Source organism: Candoia aspera, chromosome 7, assembly GCF_035149785.1.
Source record: "Candoia aspera isolate rCanAsp1 chromosome 7, rCanAsp1.hap2, whole genome shotgun sequence".
In the NCBI taxonomy this organism is placed as follows: Eukaryota; Metazoa; Chordata; class Lepidosauria; order Squamata; family Boidae; genus Candoia; species Candoia aspera.
The window spans coordinates 22494138-22520000 of NC_086159.1; the positions used below are offsets into that span (position 1 = coordinate 22494138).

Below are 25863 nucleotides of genomic sequence, written 5' to 3' on the forward strand. Positions count from 1 at the left end.
TCTAATTATTAGACACATTTTCTGGATCAGCTTCATCCAGAAGGCCTGGAAACAAAGACCAACCAGAATCCAAGGATGCCAGAAGATTGTGGTGTGGGAGGTGCATTTTATCCCATTACTGCAATGTTTTTAATACCTTGTATTCCAACAATAATCAGCCTACCTTATATTAGAGCAAAATGTAGCCTGCACATAGCCTGATCTGAAACCAAACAACACAGAGCTTTAAAACATACAGTAATCTGATCTCTGTGAATGTGCAGGGATGCCCGGGGATGCATGTAAACGCAATGGGTGGCTCTTAACTTAGTTAATATACATATAACTACTTTAGATAAGGCGTCTTGTTCCTACCTCTTCTCAATCTGCGGCAACCCTAACCCTAACCCAGAGCAAAAGCCAGTAGCGTCACCATTACCCGCTTAACTACAAACGAAAAGGGATGTTCCCTCTCCAAAACGGGGTTTTAAAAACTTTACTTTCTATCGAGGAGAGGAGAAAATAGAAACCCCAAAAAACCAAACACAAAACCCACCAACCCAGTAAACGTAAATAAGCATAGTAGGGATATCGCGGGACAGAAGATCTGCGCGTGGTAGTAAGGTGCTTTCCGATGCATGGAAGCGGGACGCCCTTGTTTCTCTTTCTCCCACCGATTCTGACTGGGCTAAACGCTCGAGCTAACCACTTGGGTAGCAGACCTCCTCCACTGCCGCGTCCACCGGCACCTACGAAGTTCGGCCTGGCCTTGCGCAGATCACCCCAAAAGTCCCCGTGGGCCACAGGCTTGGAAGATAGCGGGCTGAAGACCACCGAGTATTTCTGTATTACACTACACGGCCTCACCCTGTATAGCTCACATCACCTCAGAGGAACCAGCTTCTTCTTCCACCGGCCTAGATTTTCACGAGAGAAAGAGTCTTTCGAGCGCACCCCCGCCACTAACGACAACTTTCTCCAGCACCTGCCTTACCCCTAAAATTCCCGCGAAGAATTCGCCAGAACGGAGTACTTCCGGATAGCTCCCCCGCCCCGTGGGAAACCACTTCCGGGTCGCAAAGCCTGCCGCTTTCCGATTGGCTGATGCCGGAGCATTTAAAAATGAATCGCCGCGAACGGCTGCTTGAGTTGTTGTGTTTTGTTTCTTGGTAGCGTCGTGAGCTTGAAGGAGGTGAGTGATGCTGGTGGAAAAGCGTATTTGAGGGTTGAGCTTTTTGGGCCAAGAACTAAGGGAAATGGACGGTGCTCTGCTTTGCTCTTGTGCTTAGTCATAACTTGTTTCACGAGTATCCGAATAGTCTGTATAGTATAGCGGTGTGGCATCCAAAAAATATAGCACAAGCCCGGATGGAGCAGCTAGAAGGACCTTCGGAAACGAATCGGATGGGTAAACCCCGCAGGCACAGCATGATTGTAGCAAGCTCATCCGTTATTTATTTTATTTATTAGTTATATTTAAATTACCGCCGATCTCCCCCTCCCCATTAATTATATCGCCATCATAACTAACAGCCATTGATAGCTTTGTGTTTCCTAGATTTTTCTAATGTTTTAAAAATTGGCTACGCTCGTTGCGACACCTTATGCAGCGAAATCGACTTCGTGAAAGCATTTTTCGTTCGGAATCGCCTGCTATTTAGCTTCGTTGGATAATTGTAGTTAATCTGATGTTTGTAACGCTATGGCAAAGTGGTCTTCAAGGCACAGCTGTCCTGGCTGGAAAGTAATAAGAAAAATAAAACTATGGAGGTGCTTAACCATACTATGTTGTTGGCCTGTGGGCTTATACAACACCTTAAGTGTTGGTTTGCCATCCACTATGGCTATGTTCAAGTTACACACCAAACTACAATATTTTGGCTTAGCTTGCTGTGTAAATTCAATTATTGTGTGTTGCAGAACTGTTAGATTGCAGTCTGTTTGTCTAAAGATGGGCAGGAAAGCAAGCATGTATATGGTAGTGATTTTTGTCCCCCACTTTTTAAAAAAAATACTCCTAGCTCTTCATAATATGTAACAATTGGGTGACCTTGGTTGGAGTCAGGCAGTGCTGAAATTGAATCAAATAAGTATAGAATAGGTGAAACGTGGCTTATTTAAAATATTTATCACATTTTTTAGTTCAGGGTATTTTTACTTTTAGTGCCCTGTTAGAAGCCTCTGAAAGAGGAATAATAGAAATACTGGGAGCAGAAGGTGGATTTTTCTCTTCTAGTAGGCCACTCTCTTTTGCTGGATGCGATTCTTTTACTTTTTAAAAACGTAGTAGACAATATTTAATTAGCAAAAACGATTTGGCAAGTTTTATGCCTGCATTTGACTATCAATCCAAGATCCTATTGATCCAGAGGTAATGGATTATTTGATCACTGTAGAATTTTTTAAGCTATTTATTCAGTCATTTGGAAGCTGCCTATTCACAAAACTATGTAGGTGGCTTATAGTGATAAAATGAGCAGCAACAACAATACATTAAAAGTACCTGTTAAAAATCCCACAACTGCTATTGGCCTAATTATGATTCTTCATAGTAGAGATCTTTCACAGAAGAGTACCTTCTTACTCTTCCTGAATGGGGTGGGGTATAATCTTGACCTTGGGGATACAAACTGTCTGCTATCAAGAAAGCCATCTTCTGGGACCCTGAACTCTGATCTCTTGGGATTAAATGCCAGCAGTGCTTCCTCCTAGCTCTGGTGTGTTGGGCACATGGTCCTGAAGGTGGCGAAGACCCAAGATATAGAAGGCTTTATAGGTAATAACCAGCAGTTTGAATTGGATCCAGAAGCCTATTATAAACCAATGTAGCTCTCACAACATGTGTTACTCTGTTAAACTACTTGGTTTACCCCCAGTCAGCAGATAGGTAGATACATTCTGTGCTTGCTGTAGCTTTTAGGTTATTTTCAGTGTAGCCCCATATGGAGAAAATGATGGTAGTCAAACTAGGAGATGTCAAGTGCATAAGTCACTATCTTCAGGGTCAACTAGTTCAGGAAAGGTCAAAACTGACAGGTATGTTGAGGCTGACCAAAGGTTCTTCTGGTTGCAGCCTTTACTTGCTGCTCTGGTAAGAGCTGTGAATCTAGGAAAAAAAACCCAACTGCTCATCTGTATGGCTAAACAGAGTTCATTTGACAGAAACAACAAAAATATCTTAAAATGCATTATTTAGGCACATTAGAAGTAAAAACCAAAGAGGGTTTAAGTCTGTGGAGAGGAGAAAGTGGTGAATTGATAATAGGGCAATGATGAGAGGTGAGAATTACTCCTGTCTTGTGTCTGTCTTCTCTCAAAAGGGAAATGGAGCCTCAGCTGGTTATCTTTATGTCAGTGGGGGAAGGAGAGACCTGCAACTTGAATAAGTCAGAGAGAACTTAGGCAATGTAAGGAACTAAAAGCCAGATGGTTACATCCTAGGATACCAAAGGAACTAGTGGGAACAATTGCTAACCTGTCTTGATAAACTAAGAACTCTTGGAGGTAAGACCCCCAGAAGACTGGAGGAAAGCAAATATTGTTACAGTCTTCAAAAAGAGGATGAAGGAACACATAGGAAACCTCAAGAATTTTCATTTTGACGTCTATACTGGGAAAGGCTAGATTATAAAGCAGCATGTCTGTGAGCATTTCAATAGGCATGCTGCAATTAACAGAAGCCAGCATAGGTTTGTCATAGACAAATTGTGCCAGGCTTAAAGGAAAATTAGATTATAATTATCTAAGTTGGACAGGTCAAGTGATGGCTTCTGGGGGCGGGATACTACTACTTCCTTCAAGGCCTGTGGCATCATTTTCTCAAGATGGTTACCTCCCATGTCCAGTACATCTTGCCTTCTCTGGCCATGCATAGAAGTCAAGAAGAGCATACGTGTAATCTACAGGTGGTTGACCTCTTTCCACAGAGTTTGCTGTCCACATCTTTGGATTTCACAAGCTTGAGAGTATCTCAGTGATCTCACAAAACATTACTTCTGCAATCTTATGAAGCAATATGGGATTGTCATCTGATGGGCCCTCAGAAGTGGGCATTTTCAATTGCTGTCCTCATTGTTTGGAATTTCTTCCCCATGAAGGTCCAGGCTGCTGCTTCTGTTCTAGTTTTCAGGAAAGCAGTTAAGACCTGGTTGTTCCATCTAGTGCAGGAGGAGGGCATGTTGTCAGTGAAGGTTGGGATATGGTGGCCACATGACTTTGTGTATTTTTTGTTTATTATTTTAATGTCAATTTTGTTTATAGTGTGGATGGGTTTCTTATTTTTGAGGGGGTGCTTTTTGTTTTATGTTGATCTTAATTGTTGGCTGTCCAGAACTTATAAGTATATAAAGCAAGTAAATGAATAAAATAATTCATTTTATTTATAATATGATAATTATTTATTTAAATAATAAAATTATTATTTAAATTATTATAAAATAATAAAATGCCTGGCAAACTAGGATTTGTGGAATTAATGGTCACTACAGTATAGACTATTATGGTACAGCTTTGTTTTTATTCTTACTGTAGGTTTTGCTTTTTTGTCTGTGTGCTTTTATGAAGTAAACTGCCTGAAATTGTTCTGACTTGCAGTATAGAAATAGAAATACATTAAACATTAAAGCCTTCAAAAGTCAGCCCTATTCAGATAATTAATTTAGATCTTAAATAAGTTTGTCAAGGAATAATTTGTTTATAATTTTTAAAATTCCTATGCTTATTCTATTTATCATATTATATGAAGTATAAACTATTTCTCCTCCCTCCCCTTTGTCCTGTCCTATCCTGAAGCTTCTTGTTCTCAGTTACATTGTTTTCTCAAGATTCGTTTTCTGAAACGTTAAACATAGTGCCTACTGACTATTGGTTACTTTGGCTAGGATTAATGGGAAGACCCAAGCTGAGAGACCTTGCTTTATCATCTTTTATATTCTACTTTAAAACCAGTTTTTCAAAAATCTTGAACTGCAATGCCCAGATTGGATTCTACTTTGTATTTAAGTGTAATACTGTTATTTTCCAGTATGTTTTTTGTGCCACATAGTCACCTTGATGACCCATTTTAGGCTGTCTATTTTGTTTCCTGTCCAATTTTGTATTTTGAACTTTTGCATTTCTTTCCATTGCTGCTGTCTCTCTCAAGGAAGCTATTGTGAATTCTTAGCCTTTAAAATATTTGCAAGTTGTCCTGTATGATTTTAACACTTTATTTCTTGATTTAGGATAATGACTCCTCTTCAGGAAAGCACGTTGAATATGATCAAATATTTCCGAAGAAATTGGCGCTTATTTTCAGACTCAGAAAGGACTACTGTGTGTGGTGCAGATTGCATGCTGATGGCTTTGCATTTATCTGTTGCTGAAATCAATAAGAAGGTTAATATATTAATTTCAGGGAAGCTTTTTTCTGAATATTGAATTCATAAGTCATCAAAACATATTTGAAGAGTATCTTAATGGTGTTTTGTGTATTATGTTTGGGAATACAAAAATTTTAATTATGAAATGCTAGCAAAGGATTCATCAAAATCTTGCTCTCTTCTTTGATTAGGCTGCTTCATAAGGAGTTAATTTAATATCTTAATTTGTACATCACTTAGACTTCAAACAAACCCCCAGTTACTAAATTTGCTAGTTATAGTAATGTCTTGGTTTAAATAAAGCATATTTCTTATGGTTATGGCAGGAAAAGTGGGTGTGCACATTCAAACTTCACATATTTCTGAATGGGAAACATGTTTTCTATTACATGGAGAGAGACAGCATGATATAGTGGTTAAGATGTATGTCTGGGAGACCCAAAGTCAAATCCACCCTAAGTAAGGGAAACTCACTGCTTAACTTTGGGTTGCTCATTCACTATTAGTCCAGATAGAGATGTTTTAGTGGTGGCCCTCCAATTATGGAATTCCTTCCCAAGGGAAATACAATTAACCTCCAGGTTTTAGACAATTAGCAATTTATAAAAATGATAAAGGCTGGATAGTAAATAACGGTCATAGCTTTTGGGGGCAACCAATGCACAAGGATTAGAACGCTTTTTAATTTGTTGCCAGTTAATGCAATTTGCTTGGTTTTTAAAATTTTTATTGGATGGTTTAATTATTATACAGTGCTCTGCACTGTGAGTTCTTCTGAAAGGAAAGGGGATATATTAAAAAATTATTAACACTGGAATCCTTTTTTGCTTTAATCTCTCTTCAACTACAAGCAGTTGAAAGATGAAGTATCTCATCAAACCTTTCCAAGAAACCTTACTTTCTCTGGTGAGATCAACCACAGAAATTTTACTCAAAGGAATTTATGCCCTAAAATTGTAAGCAGAGGAAAAATAAGGGAAAAGTAGGAAATTAATCATTTTCAGCTTTATCTGTAATTCTGAAATGCAACTTAAATATCCTTGTTTGTCTTTTTTTTTCCAACATACTATATATAAAAGAATGTTGTATGTTTTAAACTGAAAAGGTAGACTTGTTAGTCTGACTAGACAGTTTGTAAAACCAAATATAAATGTTACTTCTGCCTCATAAAATATATTATGGCTATGATATGAGTTGACCACATGCAGTAACAGGAAAGTTCAACCGTATCTTTGGCTTATTTTATCTGTTAAGGTATAACCTAGACACTCTAGGTGATACACAAAATATAAGGTTCAGTGAAAGTCCCAACAATATAAAATCAAGAATCCAAATTAAGAAAATGGCCTAGCAACTGAGTTAAAAAGGGCTAAAAAATTTTGTATGATTTATAGAGCTGTACATCTCACCACAGTGTACAAAGATTAAAACCACCATAACAATATAAATCCTTGATGCTTTGGTTAAAGAGTAACTCCCAAAAGAAAAAAGTTACATCACCAAAAGACCTCACATAACTGCCTGGCTCAAATGCCTGGGGGAACAGCCAGGTCTTCAGAGCCTTATGAAAGTCTAACAGGGTTGTTGCCAACCAGATCTCTGGGGAGATGCTGTTCTATGGGACAGGTATAGCCACAGAGAAGGAACAACTGTAAGAAGGCACCAACACTTAAAATGTCATAAAAAATACTAAAGAATACTAATATTTAAAATATATTCAGATACTGCAAGTGTTGAAAGGATTGGAAAGAAAAGCTGTAAAGGTGCTTTTGCATTTTTTCATAGTTATATCTCTCTTTAAAATGCATTCATCAGTTTTATAAAGAAATTCATTTTTAACTTTGATACAAAAAACATGATTACTACGAAATAATGTCAGAATTGCAAGGCTTTAAGGATTATAGATTTTTCTTCATTTTACCCTTGTGAAATATGATATTCTTGTTGTCTATCACAGACTTAAGCTGTTGAACTTTATGAACTTCCTTTATGAATTAGCCAGCTGGCATTTGGTCCTAGCAAAACATTTTCTGAGTTCTACCACAAACTCTTACAGTCCTTTCTATGAATAATATGCTGTCATGGTGGGCACCTGATCTTGAAAACTGATACTTGGACAGCATTTTTATTTGGATTTAAATTGTTTTTACAATACCAGAATAAATAAAAGTTAAGCCCTGAAAATTCCTCATCTTGTGAGAAAAGAGTTTGACTGAATTATATTGGAACTTAGCTAGCTGTTGCACTTCGAAGAACTGGTTTCAAAAACAGTGAAAAAATATATTCTACTATCTTTAAGCTGCAATCTTATACCATGTGGGAACAAGCCACTTTAAACTCCAGAAAACTTCTGAAATCAGACTACGTGTCTTTTAATTTTTTAAAAAAGCTTTTTATTTTAATTGGATTTACATTTTATTTATTTAGATGCTGCCTGAACCCAAACAACTCTGGGTGACTCATAATACACCAAAACAATATAAAAACAGTATAAGAGAAGCAAAAAAAGCACAATCAGATTTGGGGAAAGAAAAAGAAGAGCAAGATGGTGAACCAGGCAAATCCCAGAACATCCCATCAATAGTTAACATCCAACAAAGGGAGCACCAACCACCCTAGCCCAGGTTTTTATGGCTCTTCAGAATGCAAAGTAGGTTGGGCTGTGCGAAATTGGCCCAAAGTCATTCACCGAACTTCCAGGATGGAAGATGGATACAGACATGAGTCTTCCCAGTCCTAATCCCTCACCTTAATCGTTACACACTGGTACTTGCTCTCATTAGTCACAGCTAATTGTATTATTTCTATGGACCTAATTGCAAGTAACCTACTCCAGGAATAATTTAATTTACTGACCAACTTTGTTAGATATATTTTCCACTTTTCCTCCAGAAAATCAAGCCAGTGTAAATAATATTCCCTCTCTTATCTTCACAACCATCCTGTGAGCATGTTGACCCAAAGTCTCCTAGTGAGCATCCATAGCTGAGGGTGGACTTGAACCTGGGTCTCCCCAGTCAACACTAATGTCAGGTTCTTGGAGTACGATCCAGTTGTTTTTGCAGAAGGAAATCTGTCAGATCAGACTCTGGTGAGAAATCTTATATGCAGAATCTTATATTCTGGGGGGCGGGAAAAGGAATGGATATGAAGAAATGAGAGAAGTGGGAAGGCAGAAGTACTGAAAATGGAGAGAGAAAAAGGCTGAAATGGCAATAGAAAATGGATGTAAATAGATGTTACGGTTCTTGATCAAATAATTACTTTGATATGTAATAAGGGGAGTGTAAGATGGATGTTTTGTCTCCAGCTCTGAATTGAACAATCAAGCTTCAAACGTTCCACTGCAAAATTCAGTTTGGCCTTCTTTTGGACAAGTTGAATGTTTTGTTGGAACAAATCCTACATGCACATCCTAGATTCCTCCAAGTGCTGCTGGGATGAAGCAGCAAACAGAAAAAGTTAGCTATTGTTTGATATATAATACATGCACACAGAAACTTTCGAAGTACTCCCCCTAGCAAGCGTCATTGTCATTCATTTTGGTACATTGTATAAATGTAATTCAACAACTAATATAATGTAAAAACATTTGGTCCTTTGTCGTATGTTCACCTGTCACATTTCCATTCTGTCTGTCTTATCCTTCAGGAAGAAATTCTTCCTACTTTACCCTTCTCTCAACATCCATGGCTTAGTTGCCATTAACCCTTAGTTGCTTGCTGGAAAACTACAATTTTTATTTCATGAGAAGAAGAGCGAAGCCCAGGCTACCCACTTACCAAAGCAACAGGAATAACAGATGGCAACCATGATCTTTCTGCTACTTTGCTCTCTTGTTTTCTATTTCCTGCTCATTTTATTCACAAGTGGTGCATGTGACACTTGGCATTGGTTAAATGTATCCAGTCAAAATAGATGCAATATGCAGTAGGTGCAGGAATCACATGATGAATTAAATAACACAAGAATAAGGTAAAAGATGGAGGAGATGATAAACATGAAGCTGCACTTGGGTGGCTTGGTTCAATGTCATTGCTGGCTGACCTCACAGTGAAGAATGCTTTTATAATTGACAGCAAAATTGGATAAAAATGTATCAGGAAAATTTAGCTGTAACTGATAAGCTCTGTCTTTCAGCCCAGTTAAGTTTGTAAAACACTTTATATCTTGACTGATGTTGCTCTAAAGCATCAGGTACATAGTTATTCTGAATGACTTTCTTTTTTATTTCTATAGCTTTGTGATGAGTTTAAAGCATCTCTTAGTGAAGTGGTATTATCTTGGAATTACCTTGTTCCTGACAAGCTAGGCATATTACCTGAAAATGCAAACGCTCCTGAAAACTATGCAGACATCAGAAAAGCTTACGATAGCTTTTTAAAGCGGTGTAATATGATGGATCTTGTAGATATATATATAAAATGTGGGACGCTAGGACTGAAAAATGGATCTGTATCCTCTGTAAGTATGTGTCATTGATTTGAATGTACCTGCATTAAATAAAAATTACTTCTTGTGCAAGAGAGGGAAAATTTTATAGCTTTTAGCAGTGGAATCTTTTTATCAAACCATGGTCAAGACAGTAATGGCTAACATACTAGGTGTGGTCTAATAGGGATTTTTGTAAAGTAGCATCTTTTGTGATTTTATTTGAAAGATTGACAGGAAATTGAACCAAAATAAAGGCATTGAAAAGAAGCTAAATTATCTGCACAATAATCCTGAAACTGCAAAGCTATAGATTAACTCCATTTGCTACATTTGTTTTTCTGTTAGTCTTTGTAAAGGCTCTATAGTATGTGCCTGATAAGGTAAGATAATGAGGTTTTCAGCTACAGATTGCTCTCTGCATTGATATATTTTAGTAGAATTACTAGGTATTAAAGCTGAGGCCTTATCCAAGTAAAAGGTTTTTTTATTTAATACATTTGTACACCTATATATGTGTGTGTGTATGAATATTTTCTCTACATAATCATAGTATCTAACAAGGTATAGTGCAACACTTCTAAACATTTCTTAAAATCTTATTAATCAAACATGCAGAAAAAATAGCATCAGCCGATAAAAATGTTAATGTAACAATCACTATGAAAAAATAAGTCAGCTTTAGAAAAGCAAGCATAAACTACAGTGGATATTCCCTGGAACACTGTTCTCTAACTTCAGTATTTATACACAATAATAGTTACCTGTAATAGTTGAAGAACGTACAGTATGTCCTGTATAAAATGAAACGTCCTGTTCGTTTTCTAACTCAAGGAAGTTGACTGCTTATCAAATATACCTTCATTTAATTACGTTTCTTTGGAATGGCAAATCCCCAAAGGAAAATATGGAATATGGAACAGCCACATATTAGCTGAAGAGTAATTTGTGACAGCATCAACTTTAATTGAAACAATGTTAGGATTTTAATCTTATTTCCTCTGCACTGAAACATGTTTGTGTTTACCACTTGAGCATCCACAAAGTAATATATAAATTTTACAATCTTTCTTAAATTTTGTTACTTTAACCTACCTCCCAGATGTCTAGGGGAAGGTTAAGTCTATTCTAATCTTACCTTAATCCTACCTTATTGTGTTCATTGGTTCTGCTACTTATATTTCAAGAATCTCAAAGCACAGTGTATTTCTTTCTCATTTTTTATAAATGGACAACACTTTTTTTATGTTCTCCCATCTCTGTTTTAAAAATGTGAGGGTGGAGCTTTCAGCCTTAAAAGGAATATTTTGAGAGATCTCAGCACCAATGGTGCATGATTCGCAATGGTTAACTGAAAGGTTTCCCCAAAGGTCCAAGTATCAATATCGCAGGATTCTGTCAACAGCCTCTCTCTTTGGGATGTTTACCATGATTTATGCAAGGATCAGGAAGCCCCCATAACTTGCTTCTTTTAAAAAAAGGTAAGTGACTATCAAGCTAGCTATAATTCTGAAATTTCTTCTTTGCAAAGGTACAATTGTTAGAATTTATTGCTGGAACAGCAGATGTAACAAGTGAGAATAATTCTACACTCTCCATGAGCAGAATGAACCAGGATAAGGAAGAGGTGAGATCTGTGACTTCCACCTTATATCCCATGTACTATAACATTTCTTATGAAAGATAGTTATTACGCTATGCTGATCTATGACCGTAATAAAGATTTGATTAATTATTATGCTAGCTGTTTTCCTTATTTTAATGGTTAGTGTCAAACCTCTATTCTTTTGATTTGTTGTTTGGAGGTCCTGTTTTAAATGCTGTATTGCATGGTTTCTAAAAGTCTGACCAGAAATCAAATGGAATATTTTCAGAACATAAACTGGCATTTGAATCATGAACAATTTGGCAATGAAATAATATCTATTATCTACTGATCCATAGCTGCAAGGTTGGAAAGAAAAAAAAATGAATAATATAAAACTGTTCAGTACATGTTTAGTTATTTGTGTTAATTCTTACCTAATTTTTCAAAATGGTGTCAGTAATTTGAAAAATATGTGGATCACATTTTACTTTACAGTATTAAGTAGGTTTCCTAATACATTGCTAAATCATGCTTTTGTAGCAATCTAGAAGAAAAATAATAGGATTGTATTTTACTGTAGCTGCCATTGATGGTGAAGAAAACTTTGTATGCATATTTAACCTTATTGGTTAACTCCAAAAATGATCTGGCTTTTGCTCACATTTTAAACATTCCTGATAGAGGACTTGGAAGAGAGGCTTTTACTGACCTAAAGCACGCTGCACAGAAGAAACAAATGTCGATATTTCCGGTATGTATGAGACAATGCTTTGTGATTACATTGAAGAGAAGTAATAAAATAGTTTTAGATAGTTGATTCCTCCAGTTACAAGTTAACTTGGAATTCTTTTTCCAGGTTAAGCAAATGTATATAGAGTATTATTTTAGGCAGAAATGAAGATTGCTTTATCATATACTATCAGTTGTTTAGTAATGAAAAGGGTTTTTTTATTTCACTATTTTAAATTTTTTTAAACTTTTCATTATATATGTCACCAACAAAAAAATAGTTGTTATACTATGAAGAAAAAACTATATTATAGCAATTGAAATAAACTAAACATAAGAACTTTTTTAAAAGAGTTTTATTTGTTTTCAAAGTATAGCTAAAATACAAAATAGAAAATATAGAAAAGCTGGAATCTTTTTTAACCTTTAAGCCCTTTATTTGTCTTTTCTAATGTCTCTATTAAATACTTCCAGCACCAAAATAAAGAGCAAAGGTGACAAAGGGCATCCTTGTCTTGTTCCTTTTTGTATATAACATGATTCAGATAACTCATCATTCACAATGATGTTTGCCTTTTGAGGTGTGTAAATTGACTTAATTCCCTGGATAAGATGTTCTCCAAAATCCATAAACTCAAAGACTTTAAACATAAAACTCCAATTCAGATTATCAAAGGCTTTTTCTGCATCTAAAAAAAAATAAGAGACACCTGGTATTCATTATGATATACTAAACATAACAAAAACTAATTAAGATCCATATAATAACTGTAAATTACTATCTAAAGTTAATTCAGTCATGGAGTTTTTAGTTAAATCCAATCCATTTAGCAACATATTGCATCATCTTCTCATTTTTAAAAGACAGACTTTTAAAAAATAGATAACAAATGTAAAGTTATTTTTTTCTGTGCCTTCAAGTCAGTGTTGACTTCTGGCAACTTCCTGGACAAGTCCCTGCAGTTTTCTTGGCAAGATTTTCGGAAGTGGTTGGCCATTGTCTTCTTCCTAGGGCTGAGAGAGAGTGGCTGGCCCAGCTGGCTTTGTGCTTAAGGCAGGACCACAGTCTCCTTGTTTCTAGCCTGATGCCTTTAAACCACTACACCAAACCAGCTATCTAAATTTTCTTCACAGTGACATAGAATTTATCCTCTTTGCTGTATCCAAGGCTGAATTAAGCCAAAGCTCTTCATGAGATAACAAATCCATGTTTTAGGAATATATTCAACATTGCATTGAGATCTCTAAGTATAATATTTCTTCCTTAAATTATAGTAACATATGTAGTGGTTCGAAGCCAAAACAAAGCTATAACAGAACAGAATCAAATCACATGAGTTAAAGAATCTTCAATTTTCTTACGTTGCCAGCATAAGAAATCTAATGTCCAAACCTTCTTAAATATTCTTTGAGGTCTCCAATAAAGATGAAATAATATTTTCCAATGAATTAATTTAGTTTTTAAATGATAGGAACTATAATATACACTTCAAAACGTGGGCCCGTTATTTCTCTGAAGGTGGAAATTCCAATTCTTCATTTCACGATTCAAATATATAACTCATACTTTCATTTTAATACCTTATAAAATTGTATTGCTGGATTCCATTTGATTGCTGCATCTCTTAAAGAAGCTAAAGTGCAGGTATCTTGGCCGCAGCTAAAGCATCCAGGCTATGCTGTTTAGTTAATACGTGTTTCTGTTACACATTTGGCCAAGCATATATTGGAGGTAAGTGAAACTTAAAGCATCATGTCTCAAGATCTTTAAAACAACCATTAGAAATCAACTGATTTAAAGTATTAATCCCTTGTTCAGCCCAAGCATTCCAATAGAAATCTTCCCTGCTATTTTTGAATTTAATTATACCACAGCTTCAATTTCTCCCATGATTCAGTATCAAAATGTAACCATCTACCAGTTAATAACCAAATATCCCTAGAAGATTTCAAGTATGAGCTGAGATGCTATACTTTGTACCATTATTTTAAAATAATATAAGGTTACAGTCTAAAATAACATAATTAGTGGTTATTTTTGAGTTGTAGAAGATTGTGCCGTTAGGCTGTAATACAGAGCATCCTCTACTCGGTCTACGTTTTGTAGCATATTTTATTTTCCAACAGTTATTTCCATTGTATAGTAGGTCCCTTCTGAAATCTGGGGATTTCTGAACAATTTGATACAATATGTATTGGCACTGCTATTGAAAGAAGAAGAAAAAATTGGGTATGTCTGTTGGGATACACTAGAACTCTCTGGATTGTTTTAATTGTAAAAGAAACAGAAAAGGCTAAAAAGTACTCATTCCCAGAGTCGGATATTCAGTGGTCTTGTGGGTAGTCCCAAGCGGAGACTTATACATGCTGAGATTTGCCATGTGAAAGGAAATGTCTTCCATATGCACTGGCTTTTCCCAGTATGTTGCAGGGAAAAAAAAAAGGACAGAAAATGCTGGTGTTCATATCATCCAGTCTTAGGAACATTGATCTTTGCTCATTATTACTGTCAGAGCCATGGGAAAATCCAGAAGGATAACTAGAACATCATATTGAAATCTAAGATCCTAAAAGCAAAACTGGGCATAAATTTGATGTATTATGATTAAATACAGAAAAATAGTAAAGGATTAATTATTTCAATTTTCAACATACAATTAATGCATTTGTATTAAGTAAAAGTTTATAAAGAATTTAAAAGATCTGTCCCTGAGTTTCTACTACCTTTTTACATAGCTAAATTATGTGTTCCTTGTTAGATGGCGACGTCATTTATACGTGCCATAGAACTTGGAGGAAAAGGATATGCTCCTTCAGCAACTGATCCTTTAAGAACACATGTGAAGGGGCTTTCTCAGTTTATTCACTTTACTGATAAACTGGAAGAAATTATTGGTGAAGATCTGGATCCAAGGTAATTATTTTCTCATACATAGATTTACCTACTGTTCTTTTGAACTTAAAATGTATCTTTATTCATTAGCCTTTGAAAAACTGAACCAAGCAAACCTGATTCTTAATTACAATTCTGAGAGTGCCTTGGACTGCACGAAGATCAAACCAGTCCATCCTCCAGGAAATAAAGCCAGACTGCTCACTTGAGGGAATGATATTCAAGGCAAAACTGAAATACTCTGGCCACACAATGAGAAGACAGGACACCCTGGAGAAGATGCTGATGCTAGGGAGAGTGGAGGGCAAAAGGAAGAGGGGCCGACCAAGGGCAAGGTGGATGGATGATATTCTAGAGGTGACGGACTCGTCCCTGGGGGAGCTGGGGGTGTTGACTGACAGGAAGCTCTGGCGTGGGCTGGTCCATGAAGTCACAAAGAGTCGGAAGCGACTAAACGAATAAACAACAACATAGATATAATCCATTCTGAAATCCATTTACTTACATCCAAGTAAAAATGGTGTCTACTGGATTATCATTTAATTGAATCAAAAGAACAAGAGGACAAGGAGAGATGGCTGAAGCAGAAAGTAGACTTGTGCACAGTAATAAACATTATAACCCCTATTTACTTTTTAATGTTGATTAAAACATCCTGTCCCACCTTTTCTGGTCTTTCCATTATTTATCAAAGCTTTGCAGCCATTGAGAGGGGTGGGTACACACACAAAGGGGCTGGAAAAAGGGTACATGGTCAGAGCTCTGGCCTTTTCTCTTACCCTTCTCAGATCAAAATTTAGCAATACCATATATGCTTTTAATTGCAGTAGAAATACCATATTGCAAGAAGAAATTTGTGATTAAAATATGAGTGAAAGATTTTGGGATTTGTTTGTGTTGCCTTTGGATAGCTTTGCTGTATGAGAGGACCTTAATGGTCATAAGAGAGCTAGTTTAGTGCCGTGGTTAAGGTGCTATACGCAGGAAATTGTGAATTTTAGTTCTCCCTTAACTGTAAAAGATGTCTGGATGGCATTAGGCCAGATACGCCCTGTCGGTCCAACCCACCTCCCAGGGTACTTGTGGGGAAAATAGGAAGCAGAAACATTATGTATGGCCACCTTGAGTTGTACAAATAAAGGTGGAATATAAATCTAATGCATAATATTTAAAAGGCAATAATTGAATTTCTTAAGGAATTACCAAGTTTTCCTGGGGAAGGCCTTCATGCTAAAGAAAATCTGACATATGCAAAATTATTACTTTTCTCTCAAACACATAAAATTTGTGTGCCAGAGGCAAGCAAGCATTTGTATTCTTCAAAGACTGGATTATTTTGGCTTTTCCCTGTATCTTCTGCAAGGCTATTACAGAATTTCTCCTGAATCTTTATTTTACTAATGTTTATTTTAACTTTTGACTATAATAAGCATACAATTGCCATTTTTAACTCAATGAAGAGAAAAGAAAAATTGTGTAGAGCTGGTACAAATAAGGGGAAAACAATTACAAATGACTCCAAATATTAGACTGTTTTGTTTGTCTGGGGAATCTTGCCACATCTCTATTAAATAATGTATTCCTAGTACAAATTTTAAAACAGCTGATCTCTGAAAGTTTCCCCTGATGGGGGAGAACTTCTATTTTTGCATCCAGCAATTGAAAAAATGGTCTGACTTTCAGAGAAGTTGCTTTCCACTAGAAGAAAAAGTCCCAGAAAGGAATAAGGTTTTTTTTTAATTCCCTCCCTCCTTACTTTTCCCTCTCTTTTGAATTGAGTGGTGAAATGCCACACTTGGTTATTTCCTGCTTGGATGGATAATAGCCGCTCAGGTTGGAACTCAGAACAATTGGATTGAGTTGCTCCTATATATCATTCCCATCCAAGGTTGGATCTGAAGTATAAATAACATTTTGGAGCATTCTCCTTTAAGACTTGCATTTTAACTTAAAATGGCACAGATGAGAGGAAGAATTGAAAAAATCCCAAATGTTAATTCCTTGGAATCTTTTTTTCAGATTAAATCATTCATGTAATGTACAGGCAGCAGATTTAATACACTGGGTAAAGTATTTCAACACTTAATAAAAGCAGTCTCCAGCCACGGTATAATGCATACTTACTTGGGAGCAAATCCTGTTGAGCTTGGTAGGATTTAGTAAACATAGGTAGGTCTGTATTAGAAGGATAGCCTGTTAATAGCATACCTTAATGCAAAATGAAGTAAGACATGGCATGGTGTCCTAAACTAATCCCTCACATAGTAGATCAGCACTTTATCTTGGCTTCTTCATATAAAAAGTGAATGAAGTTTTCCTTTCTTTGCTCCAGCTAGAGTTATGTATATCTGATGGGGAATGGGAACTTTTTTCTTAGAAATGAAGAATGTGGGAAGAAAGATTAAATAAGAAATGAAACATTAACTGCTCAGAGCAGGAACATTAGTTCAAGGCAAGGATGTCAATTCTTGGCTTTACTGGATTATGTGCTACAAAACCATGATCATTAAAAGGTACTCAGTAAAAGACTCCTACTTTGAATATCAGGGCTCCCCATCCTTTTTGGCTTGGTCACACAGTTTGGAATTTGGAAAAAATATAGTGGGTGCCCTTGCAAAATGACAGTAGGTGAGTTTGTCCATATACAAAAGAGCTTCCCTAAAGAACACAATGAATTAACAAAGCACAGATTAACCAGAATTCTGTCTGGATCTAGTCTTGCAGGATGCTCCCTATCATCCCTGGGCATCAGTTCCCTTTGCAGAACGCTAGCTCCGTATTTTTAAAATGTGAACATTTTTAAATAAAAAGTCAGATGGGTCAAGAAGCCTGGAAGATGCCAAGAGAGATATCCGTAGCCTGCTGATGCCATAGGTACTATGTGGTACACAAATGACAGATTTTAAAAAATCTAATATTTTATATCCATCTTATTCAAAGAATATAAAATTCCTCTAGTGAAGGAGAGTCTACTACTTCTGTTTCATACCATTACAATTTTTTCCCTGAAGTCCAGTTGAAAACTTTTTCCTTGTTATTTAAAAGTATTGTTTCTTGTCCTGTCTTCTAAAACAACTCTGATAAAATCTGCCCCATCTTCCTCATGGCAGTTCTTCAGATACATGAAGACAGTATCATGTCTCCCCACAATTTTTTCTCTAGACTAAACATGTCTCACATATCTACCCAGTTCTCATAGGTTTTTCCTTTCAGGTCCCATATTATCTTGGTTGCTCTCCTCTGGGCATGCTTCAGTTCATCAATGTTCTTTCTAAAATGTGGAGTCCAGAATTGGATTCAGTATTGTGCTGGTGCTGTCTAACCGGCATGGAAAAGAGACGACTTGATCTTGATCCTACAGGTAGTCCTTGCTTAATGACCCTAATTGGAACCTGCAACTCCATCGCTAAGTGAAGCAGTTGTTAAGTGGGAAATAATGTGACTGTGACTGTGCTTTCCGGCTGGAAAGAGACAAGACTAGTCAGTTTCACACCTCCAGCTTTTGTTTCCCTCCTAATCACTTCCTGCCCCTTGGAATGCTCAAGTGCCTGCTTACTGTCTTGTACACACTGAAAGCAATGCAATCATGCCACAGCCTGGGGCTGGCAGCTGTGGGTGCACTATACAAACAGCTTATAGTACTCTCTTGAAATCTCTTTTTATCCAATCTCTTCACTCTGTGAGAGGGGTGGGGAGAAAAAACGTGATTTCTGTAGGCAGTCTCTCCTTTGCCTGACCCTTTCCTGATGCTGGTGCGATTGCATTGCTCTTGATGTGTAGAAGAGCAAACAGCTTACTTTCTTGCAATCCCTTTCTCTCCAATCCGCACTGCAAGGAGGGGGGGGGGGAAAAGCGACAGGTCAGGCACAGGACAATGCATACTGACTATAATGGTGACCATGTGGCTGAGAGACACTGTAAAGGGCTATAAAGTTATTTTTTTCAGCCCCATCATAACTTCAGTCATTGAACTAATGGTTGGTAAGTGAGGACTACCTGTCTAATTCTATTGTTGCCGTCTATGAGTGGGTTAGTTGGTTTCAGCTACATCACACTGTGACTTACATTCAGCTTGTGATTGCGATTCACCAAGACACCCAGATCTTTTTGGCACATATTACTGCCCAGTATGGTCCTTCCTATCCTGTTGTTGTTTATTCGTTCAGTCGCTTCCAACTCTTCGTGACTTCATGGACCAGCCCACGCCAGAGCTTCCTGTCGGTCGTCAACAACCCCAGCTCCTCCAGGGACAAGTCCGTCACCTCTAGAATATCATCCATCCATCTTGCCCTTGGTCGTCCCCTCTTCCTTTTGCCTTCCACTCTCCCTAGCATCAGCATCTTCTCCAGGGTGTCCTGTCTTCTCATTATGTGGCCAAAATATTTCAGTTTTGCCTTTAATATCGCTCCCTCAAGTGAGCAGTCTGGCTTTATTTCCTGGCGTATGGACTGGTCTGATCTTCTTGCAGTCCAAGGCACTCTCAGAATTTTCCTCCAACACCACAGTTCAAAAGCATCGATCTTCCTTCTCTCAGCCTTCCTTATGGTCCAGCTCTCGCAGCCATATGTTACTACGGGGAACACCATTGCTTTAACTATGCGGACCTTTGTTGTCAGTGTGATGTCTCTGCTTTTAACCATTTTATCGAGATTTGTCATTGCTCTTCTCCCAAGGATTAAGCGTCTTCTGATTTCCTGACTGCAGTCAGCATCTGCAGTAATCTTCACACCTAGAAATACAAAGTCTTTCACTGCTTCTACATTTTCTCCCTCTATTTGCCAGTTATCAATCAAGCTGGTTGCCATAATCTTGGTTTTTTTGAGGTTTAGCTGCAAGCCAGCTTTTGCACTTTCTTCTTTCACCTTCATCATAAGGCTCCTCAGTTCCTCTTCGCTTTCAGCCGTCAAAGTGATATCATCTGCATATCTGAGATTGTTAATGTTTCCTCCAGCGATTTTAACTCCAGCCTTGGATTCCTCAAGCCCAGCATGTCGCATGATGTGTTCTGCATACAAGGTGAATAGGTAGGGTGAGAGTATACAGCCCTGCCGTACTCCTTTCCCAATCTTAAACCAGTTCGTTGTTCCGTGGTCTGTTCTTACTGTTGCTACTTGGTCGTTATAGAGATTCTTCAGGAGGCAGACAAGATGACTTGGTATCCCCATACCACTAAGAACTTGCCACAATTTGTTCTGGTCCACACAGTCAAAGGCTTTAGAATAGTCAATAAAACAAAAATAGATGTTTTTCTGAAACTCCCTGGCTTTTTCCATTATCCAGCGGATATTGGCAATTTGGTCCCTAGTTCCTCTGCCTTTTCTAAACCCAGCTTGTACATCTGGCAATTCTTGCTCCATGAGTTGCTGAAGTCTACCTTGCAGGATCTTGAGCATTACCTTACTGGCATGTGAAATGAGTGCCACTGTTCGATAGTTTGAACATTCTCTAGTGTTTCCCTTTTTTGGTATGGGGATATAAGTTGATTTTTTCCAATCTGATGGCCATTCTTGTGTTTTCCAAATTTGCTGGCATATAGCATGCATTACCTTGACAGCATCATCTTGCAAGATTTTGAACAGTTCAGCTGGGATGCCGTCATCTCCTGCTGATTGTTATTAGCAATGCTTCTTAAGGCCCACTCAACCTCACTCTTCAGGATGTCTGGCTCTAGCTCACTGACCACACTGTCAAAGCTATCCCCGATATTGTTATCCTTCCTATACAGGCCTTCTGTATATTCTTGCTACCTTTTCTTGATCTCCTCTTCTTCTGTTAGGTCCTTGCCATCTTTGTTTTTGATCATACCCATTTTTGCCTGGAATTTACCTCCGATGTTTCTAATTTTTTGGAAGAGGTCTCTTGTCCTTCCTATTCTACTGTCTTCTTCCACTTCTGTGCATTGCTTGTTTAAAAATATCCTTATCTCTTCTGGCTAACCTCTGGAATTTTGCATTTAATTGGGCATATCTCCCCCTATCATTGTTGCCTTTTGCTTTCCTTCTTTCTTGGGCTACTTCTAGTGTCTCAGCAGACAGGCATTTTGCCTTCTCGGTTTTCTCTTTCTTTGGGATGTATTTTGTTGCCGCCTCCTGAACAATGTTGCGAACTTCTGTCCATAGTTCTTCCGGGACCCTATCTACTAAGTCCAGTCCCTTAAATCTATTCTTCACCTCCACTGCATATTCCTTAGGAATATTAGTGAGCTCATATCTAGCTGATCTGTGGGTCTTCCCTAATCTCTTCAGTCTGATCCTAAATTGTGCAGTAAGAAGTCCGTGATCTGAACTACAGTCAGCTCCAGGTCTTGTTTTTACCGACTGTATAGATGTCCGCCACCTTTGGCTGCAAAGGATGTAGTCAATCTGATTTCGGTGTTGTCCACCTGGTAAAATCCATGTATAAAGCCGTCTCTTAGGTTGTTGGAAGAGAGTGTTTGTTATGCAGAGTGAGTTGTCTTGGCAAAATTCTATCAGCCTATGTCCTGCTTCGTTTTGTTCTCCCAGGCCATGCTTACCTGTAATTCCAGGTGTCATTTGACTGCCCACCTTAGCATTCCAGTCTCCTGTGATGAAAATAACATCTCTTTGAGGCGTGTTGTCCAGTAGGTGCTGCAGATCCTCATAGAACTGCTCTACTTCAGCGTCTTCAGCATCTGTGGTTGGGGCATATATTTGGATCACTGTGATGTTAGATGGCTTGCCCTGAATTCGAACTGAGATCATTCTATCGTTTTTTGGATTGTATCCAAGCACTGCTTTAGCCACTTGACTATTAATTATGAAGGCTACTCCATTTCCTCTGTGGTTCTCCTGTCCACAGTAGTAGATCTGGTGGTCATTTGATGTGAAGTGGCCCATTCCATTCCATTTCAGTTCACTGACGCCCAAAATGTCTATCTTTAATCTTGACATCTCACCAATAACCACATCCAATTTGCCCTGGCTCATAGATCTTACATTCCAGGTTCCAATGGTGTGTTGATCCTTAGAACATCGGATTCGCTGTTCACCACCAGCACCGTTGGCCGCTAGCCGTCCTTTTGGCTCTGAGCTAGCTGCGTCATCACGTCTGGGGCTAGTTGAACTCATCCTCTGTTCCTCCCCAGTAGCATTTTGACCATCTTCCGACCTGGGGGTCTCATCTTCTGATGGTATACCAACATATCTCTGGTTGTACTGATCCATTTAGTTTTCACGGCAAGAATACTGGGGTGGGTTGCCATTACCTTCCCCAGGGATCGCATTTAGTCTGACCTCTCTGTCATGACCTTCCCGTCTTGGGTGGCCCTTCATGGTTTAGCTCATGGCATCATTGAGGTGCTCAAGCTCCAGCACCACGGCAAGGTAACGATCCTTTGCTGAAGAATCAAACTTAGACTACTGTAATGGAAGGAAGATTTCCAGAAGGTGGAAATAAGTGTTCAGAATACATATCTAATTCCTAATATGCTAGCCAAAAGCCTGTTACCTTTAACAAGTGGGAGAGAAGGACAGTTGGCTTTTTTTTTTCATTCTGTATATCCATGTACTATCTAACTTCAAAGAAGTATTGAAAGGAGATGAAACCTCTTTGCTTTTAACTGCTCCAATTTAAAGTCAAACTTGCTCCTATTTATATAACTTCAACTGGATTTCTATTTCCTGGTTATAGTAGCCTGCAATAGAAGTTGGAAACCGACTTATGTATAACTGACTTATGTATCTTTAGGAGTGTGTTTTATATTATGAAGGTAGTTAGAAAACTTTGTCTTTCCATCCTGTATTATTAAAGTGCTTCAAATTCTGTCTAAAAATACAGTTTATCAGTCTTTATGAAAACACTGTTCATAAGTTAATGTGCTCCTAAATAGATGGAAAACAAATGTTATGTAGCAAGGTAGATGATTTCAAAATGCTAGTGGTTAAGCAGGATTTGGATAATGCGAGCTAATCTATGGTAATGTAATTAAAACCTTTCCCTTCCAATAACAAGTTATTCCCCTTTGCTGTTTAAATAATGCATTAGTGAAGTAGGAGTCTATTGTCCTTGCTTCTTCATTCTTGTAATCTCCCAATTCGTAACACCAAATGATTTCATTAAAAGGCAAGATCTCATTGCAAGATGCTGTGCATCTGAACAGATCAAAGCTGTTTGCTGAGCAATTTTGATTAACTGTGAATATTTTCTCTTTTCAAATTATTAAATATCTTAAGATAGTGCCAAAATGAATATGGAAATGACCTAGGTCTGTTTTTTAGACATGCAGGAGGCCGAATTCTATCAACAATCAAGATGCAGTTGATAAAAGGCCGAAACAGCAGGGATCCTTTCTGTCAAGCAGCAGAGGAAGTTGTACAAGATTTGGATTTGAGGATTAAAAATATTATCAATTTTCAGCATGAGGCTGTGGCAGCTAGCGCTACTGGAATCAGTCCAGCCCGAGTAAGGGGCCCCCTTTTGTTCTTCTAAATTGCTTGATATAAGAGAGATGTTTCCCTAAATGCCCTGATTATTTCCTGTTCAATTAGCTGAAGAAAATAGCTGCTTTGAACAACCTTGGAAATGGTAATGTCTATTAAAAAGGTCTTATTTTAACTGGGCAGATTTTCTCCAAGAAGAAAAGGCTTTCTCCTTTAATATAGTGCTGATAATTAGTTTAATCTCCAAGAAATTCTACTCTCCCTCCCTACCCTCCCTCCAAGTACTTTTTGGCAGTGGTTGTTTTTATTTTACCTTCCCTGTCTTACCTTAGTGATTTATCTGCGATTTCTCCTGACCAGGTTGGCTAACTCTTCCTGGGGAAAATTTTATTGCCTTGCTTGAATCTCATGGCAGTTTCATGCATTTTGCCTGTATAAACATCCATCTGTGCACTGTACTGTTTCCTGTACCCTATTTGTACAAACTGTGCCTTGAATTATTCAGAACCAGTTGATTCATGATTAATGAGGAAATTGTATCTGACATTGGTCAGTTTTCTCCAGAAATATGCATACGATTAAGAAAAAAAAACAAATATGAATAAACATGTTTTTTTAATATGTTGCCATATACAGTATATTTCAATTCAGGCTTTAAGAAAAAGTTTGTATCATGCCAACCTGCTTAGGAAGCTTGGATTGCAAAATATGATAATATAAATTCTATGATCAAATTTCTTCAGTGTGCTCTAATATACAGTAGCTAATATAGTTATCATATAATATACCTAATGAAGTTATTTTAATTTTAGCCAAAACTACATTCTATAAACCATGACACTGTTTACTGCGGCAGAGATACTGTGAAGTCTTTACTGGCTGTTTTAGATGAAGCAGCCAGTCATCCTCCTTTCAGCAACAAAGCTCTCTTGTTGTTTGGTGAAGAATTTGGATTTCCTTCTACCATGCTATTGTTCAAGTAAGTTCTTAGTATGATGGTGGTGGTGGTGATGAAGAAGAAGAAGAGGCAGATTTAACCTGTTTTGTTAAAAACTATGTTTTTTTGGAGAAAATATGCTGGGAGCTGCATGATGATGAGGATGGTAAAAGCCAGACCCCAAAGTGAGCAATTACAGTTTTTCATTGCCCCTTTCTACCACTCCTTTTTATTCTTTCCAACCCTTTAGAATATTAAAAAGAAATTATGTGAAGTGTGTTGGGACAGTTTCTATCTATCAGTAGGCTAACTCTCCAAAAACTGAGCGCCAGAAAATTGGTGTCTGAGGAAAAGCCTGCAAAAGAATTGCTGAGCTTGAAAAAGGGCCAAATCTGGCTACAGGCTGTGGGAAAAAAATGTCATGAAAAATTACCCCAATATATCCCTATGAAAGAGACAACTGACAAGCATCTTGGAATGTTGGTAACTTCTTCATTCTAAGCCCCCCATTTTTTCCCCTTCCAGTTACCTGACCCAGAGCAGAGTATATGCCACCCACTCTGTGTTTCCCAGTGTGCACTAACCCAGACGCAAGACAAGTGGAGAGCAGAAACATACATACATAGATGCAACATATTACTGAAAATGTAGACATCCTCTGTGACCATTGTTGATAAAGCCATTGGAAAAGAATTCCAGAAGCTATGTTCTGGCTCCCTACTTTGTTTGCTCTATCCAGCCCAGTGGAATGTTTGAAAGAATTATATAAGAAGGTTTGGAATTGTGTCTAACAGTCACTAAGCATGATAACTTTCTGAAAACTGAACAGCATGGGACCAAATTTAGCGTGAGGGGGGAAAACACAAAAGAAGAGTGGAGGTTATGGTGTGAAAATCTTGAAAATTTCTCCAGTGCATCCATATGGGGGAGGAAGTTGGACATCCACTTGGAATGTTGCCAACTGAATTCTAAGCCCCCTCTTTCTTCCCTCTCAGTCAATGACCAGAGCAGAGCTGCTATTAAGAAGTTGGAAAGAATTGCACAAGCCATGCTCAGCATGCTTTCAGTCCCTTTCTGATTCTCCATTCCCACCTCCCTTTTTTTTCCCCTTTGCTTAGTAACTGCCAAAGATTGGGGGAATATTGCATTTGTCAGAATTAATCGTTTGCAGAGGGCCAGAAGAGAGTACATGGAGGGCTAAGGCCACAATGCATTCAGAGGTCTGCAACTTTTAGAATGAATAGTGTGTTGTTCTGCATCAGAAATATCAGCTTTTTGGAATGCTGTCTCTCAAAATTCTTTTCTCAGTATTTGGTCATGAAATTTATGGCTATTGCAAAAGAAAATCAGATGAAATACTTGGGACCTCAAGGTGCAACCAGGATGTTAAAAATACTTACCTAACACAATTAGTCTTATGTTACTAAGAGCTGGATAGATGGTTCTAGCTGAAAAGATTACTGATACTTCCTTACTGAATACTTCAGCATAAACATGCCAAGTGAATGCCTTCACCAAGACATAAATTCAGTAGCAGGAAAGGGGAG

The 25863-nt window shown here is 37.7% G+C and overlaps 1 protein-coding gene across 1 annotated transcript in view; it reads left to right on the forward strand.

The window, feature by feature from the left end:
* Positions 1 to 3387: 3387 nt before the first annotated feature.
* Positions 3388 to 25863, forward strand: part of PARPBP (PARP1 binding protein) — a 28774-nt gene continuing 6298 nt past the window's right edge. Inside the window, exons 1-8 of the mRNA XM_063308419.1 lie at positions 3388 to 3483; positions 5202 to 5355; positions 9579 to 9803; positions 11302 to 11397; positions 11939 to 12109; positions 14847 to 15001; positions 23218 to 23401; positions 24192 to 24358. Of these exons, the coding sequence (XP_063164489.1) occupies positions 5206 to 5355; positions 9579 to 9803; positions 11302 to 11397; positions 11939 to 12109; positions 14847 to 15001; positions 23218 to 23401; positions 24192 to 24358 (1148 nt within the window). The 5' untranslated portion in view covers positions 3388 to 3483; positions 5202 to 5205. The remainder of the gene's footprint in view (positions 3484 to 5201; positions 5356 to 9578; positions 9804 to 11301; positions 11398 to 11938; positions 12110 to 14846; positions 15002 to 23217; positions 23402 to 24191; positions 24359 to 25863) is intronic.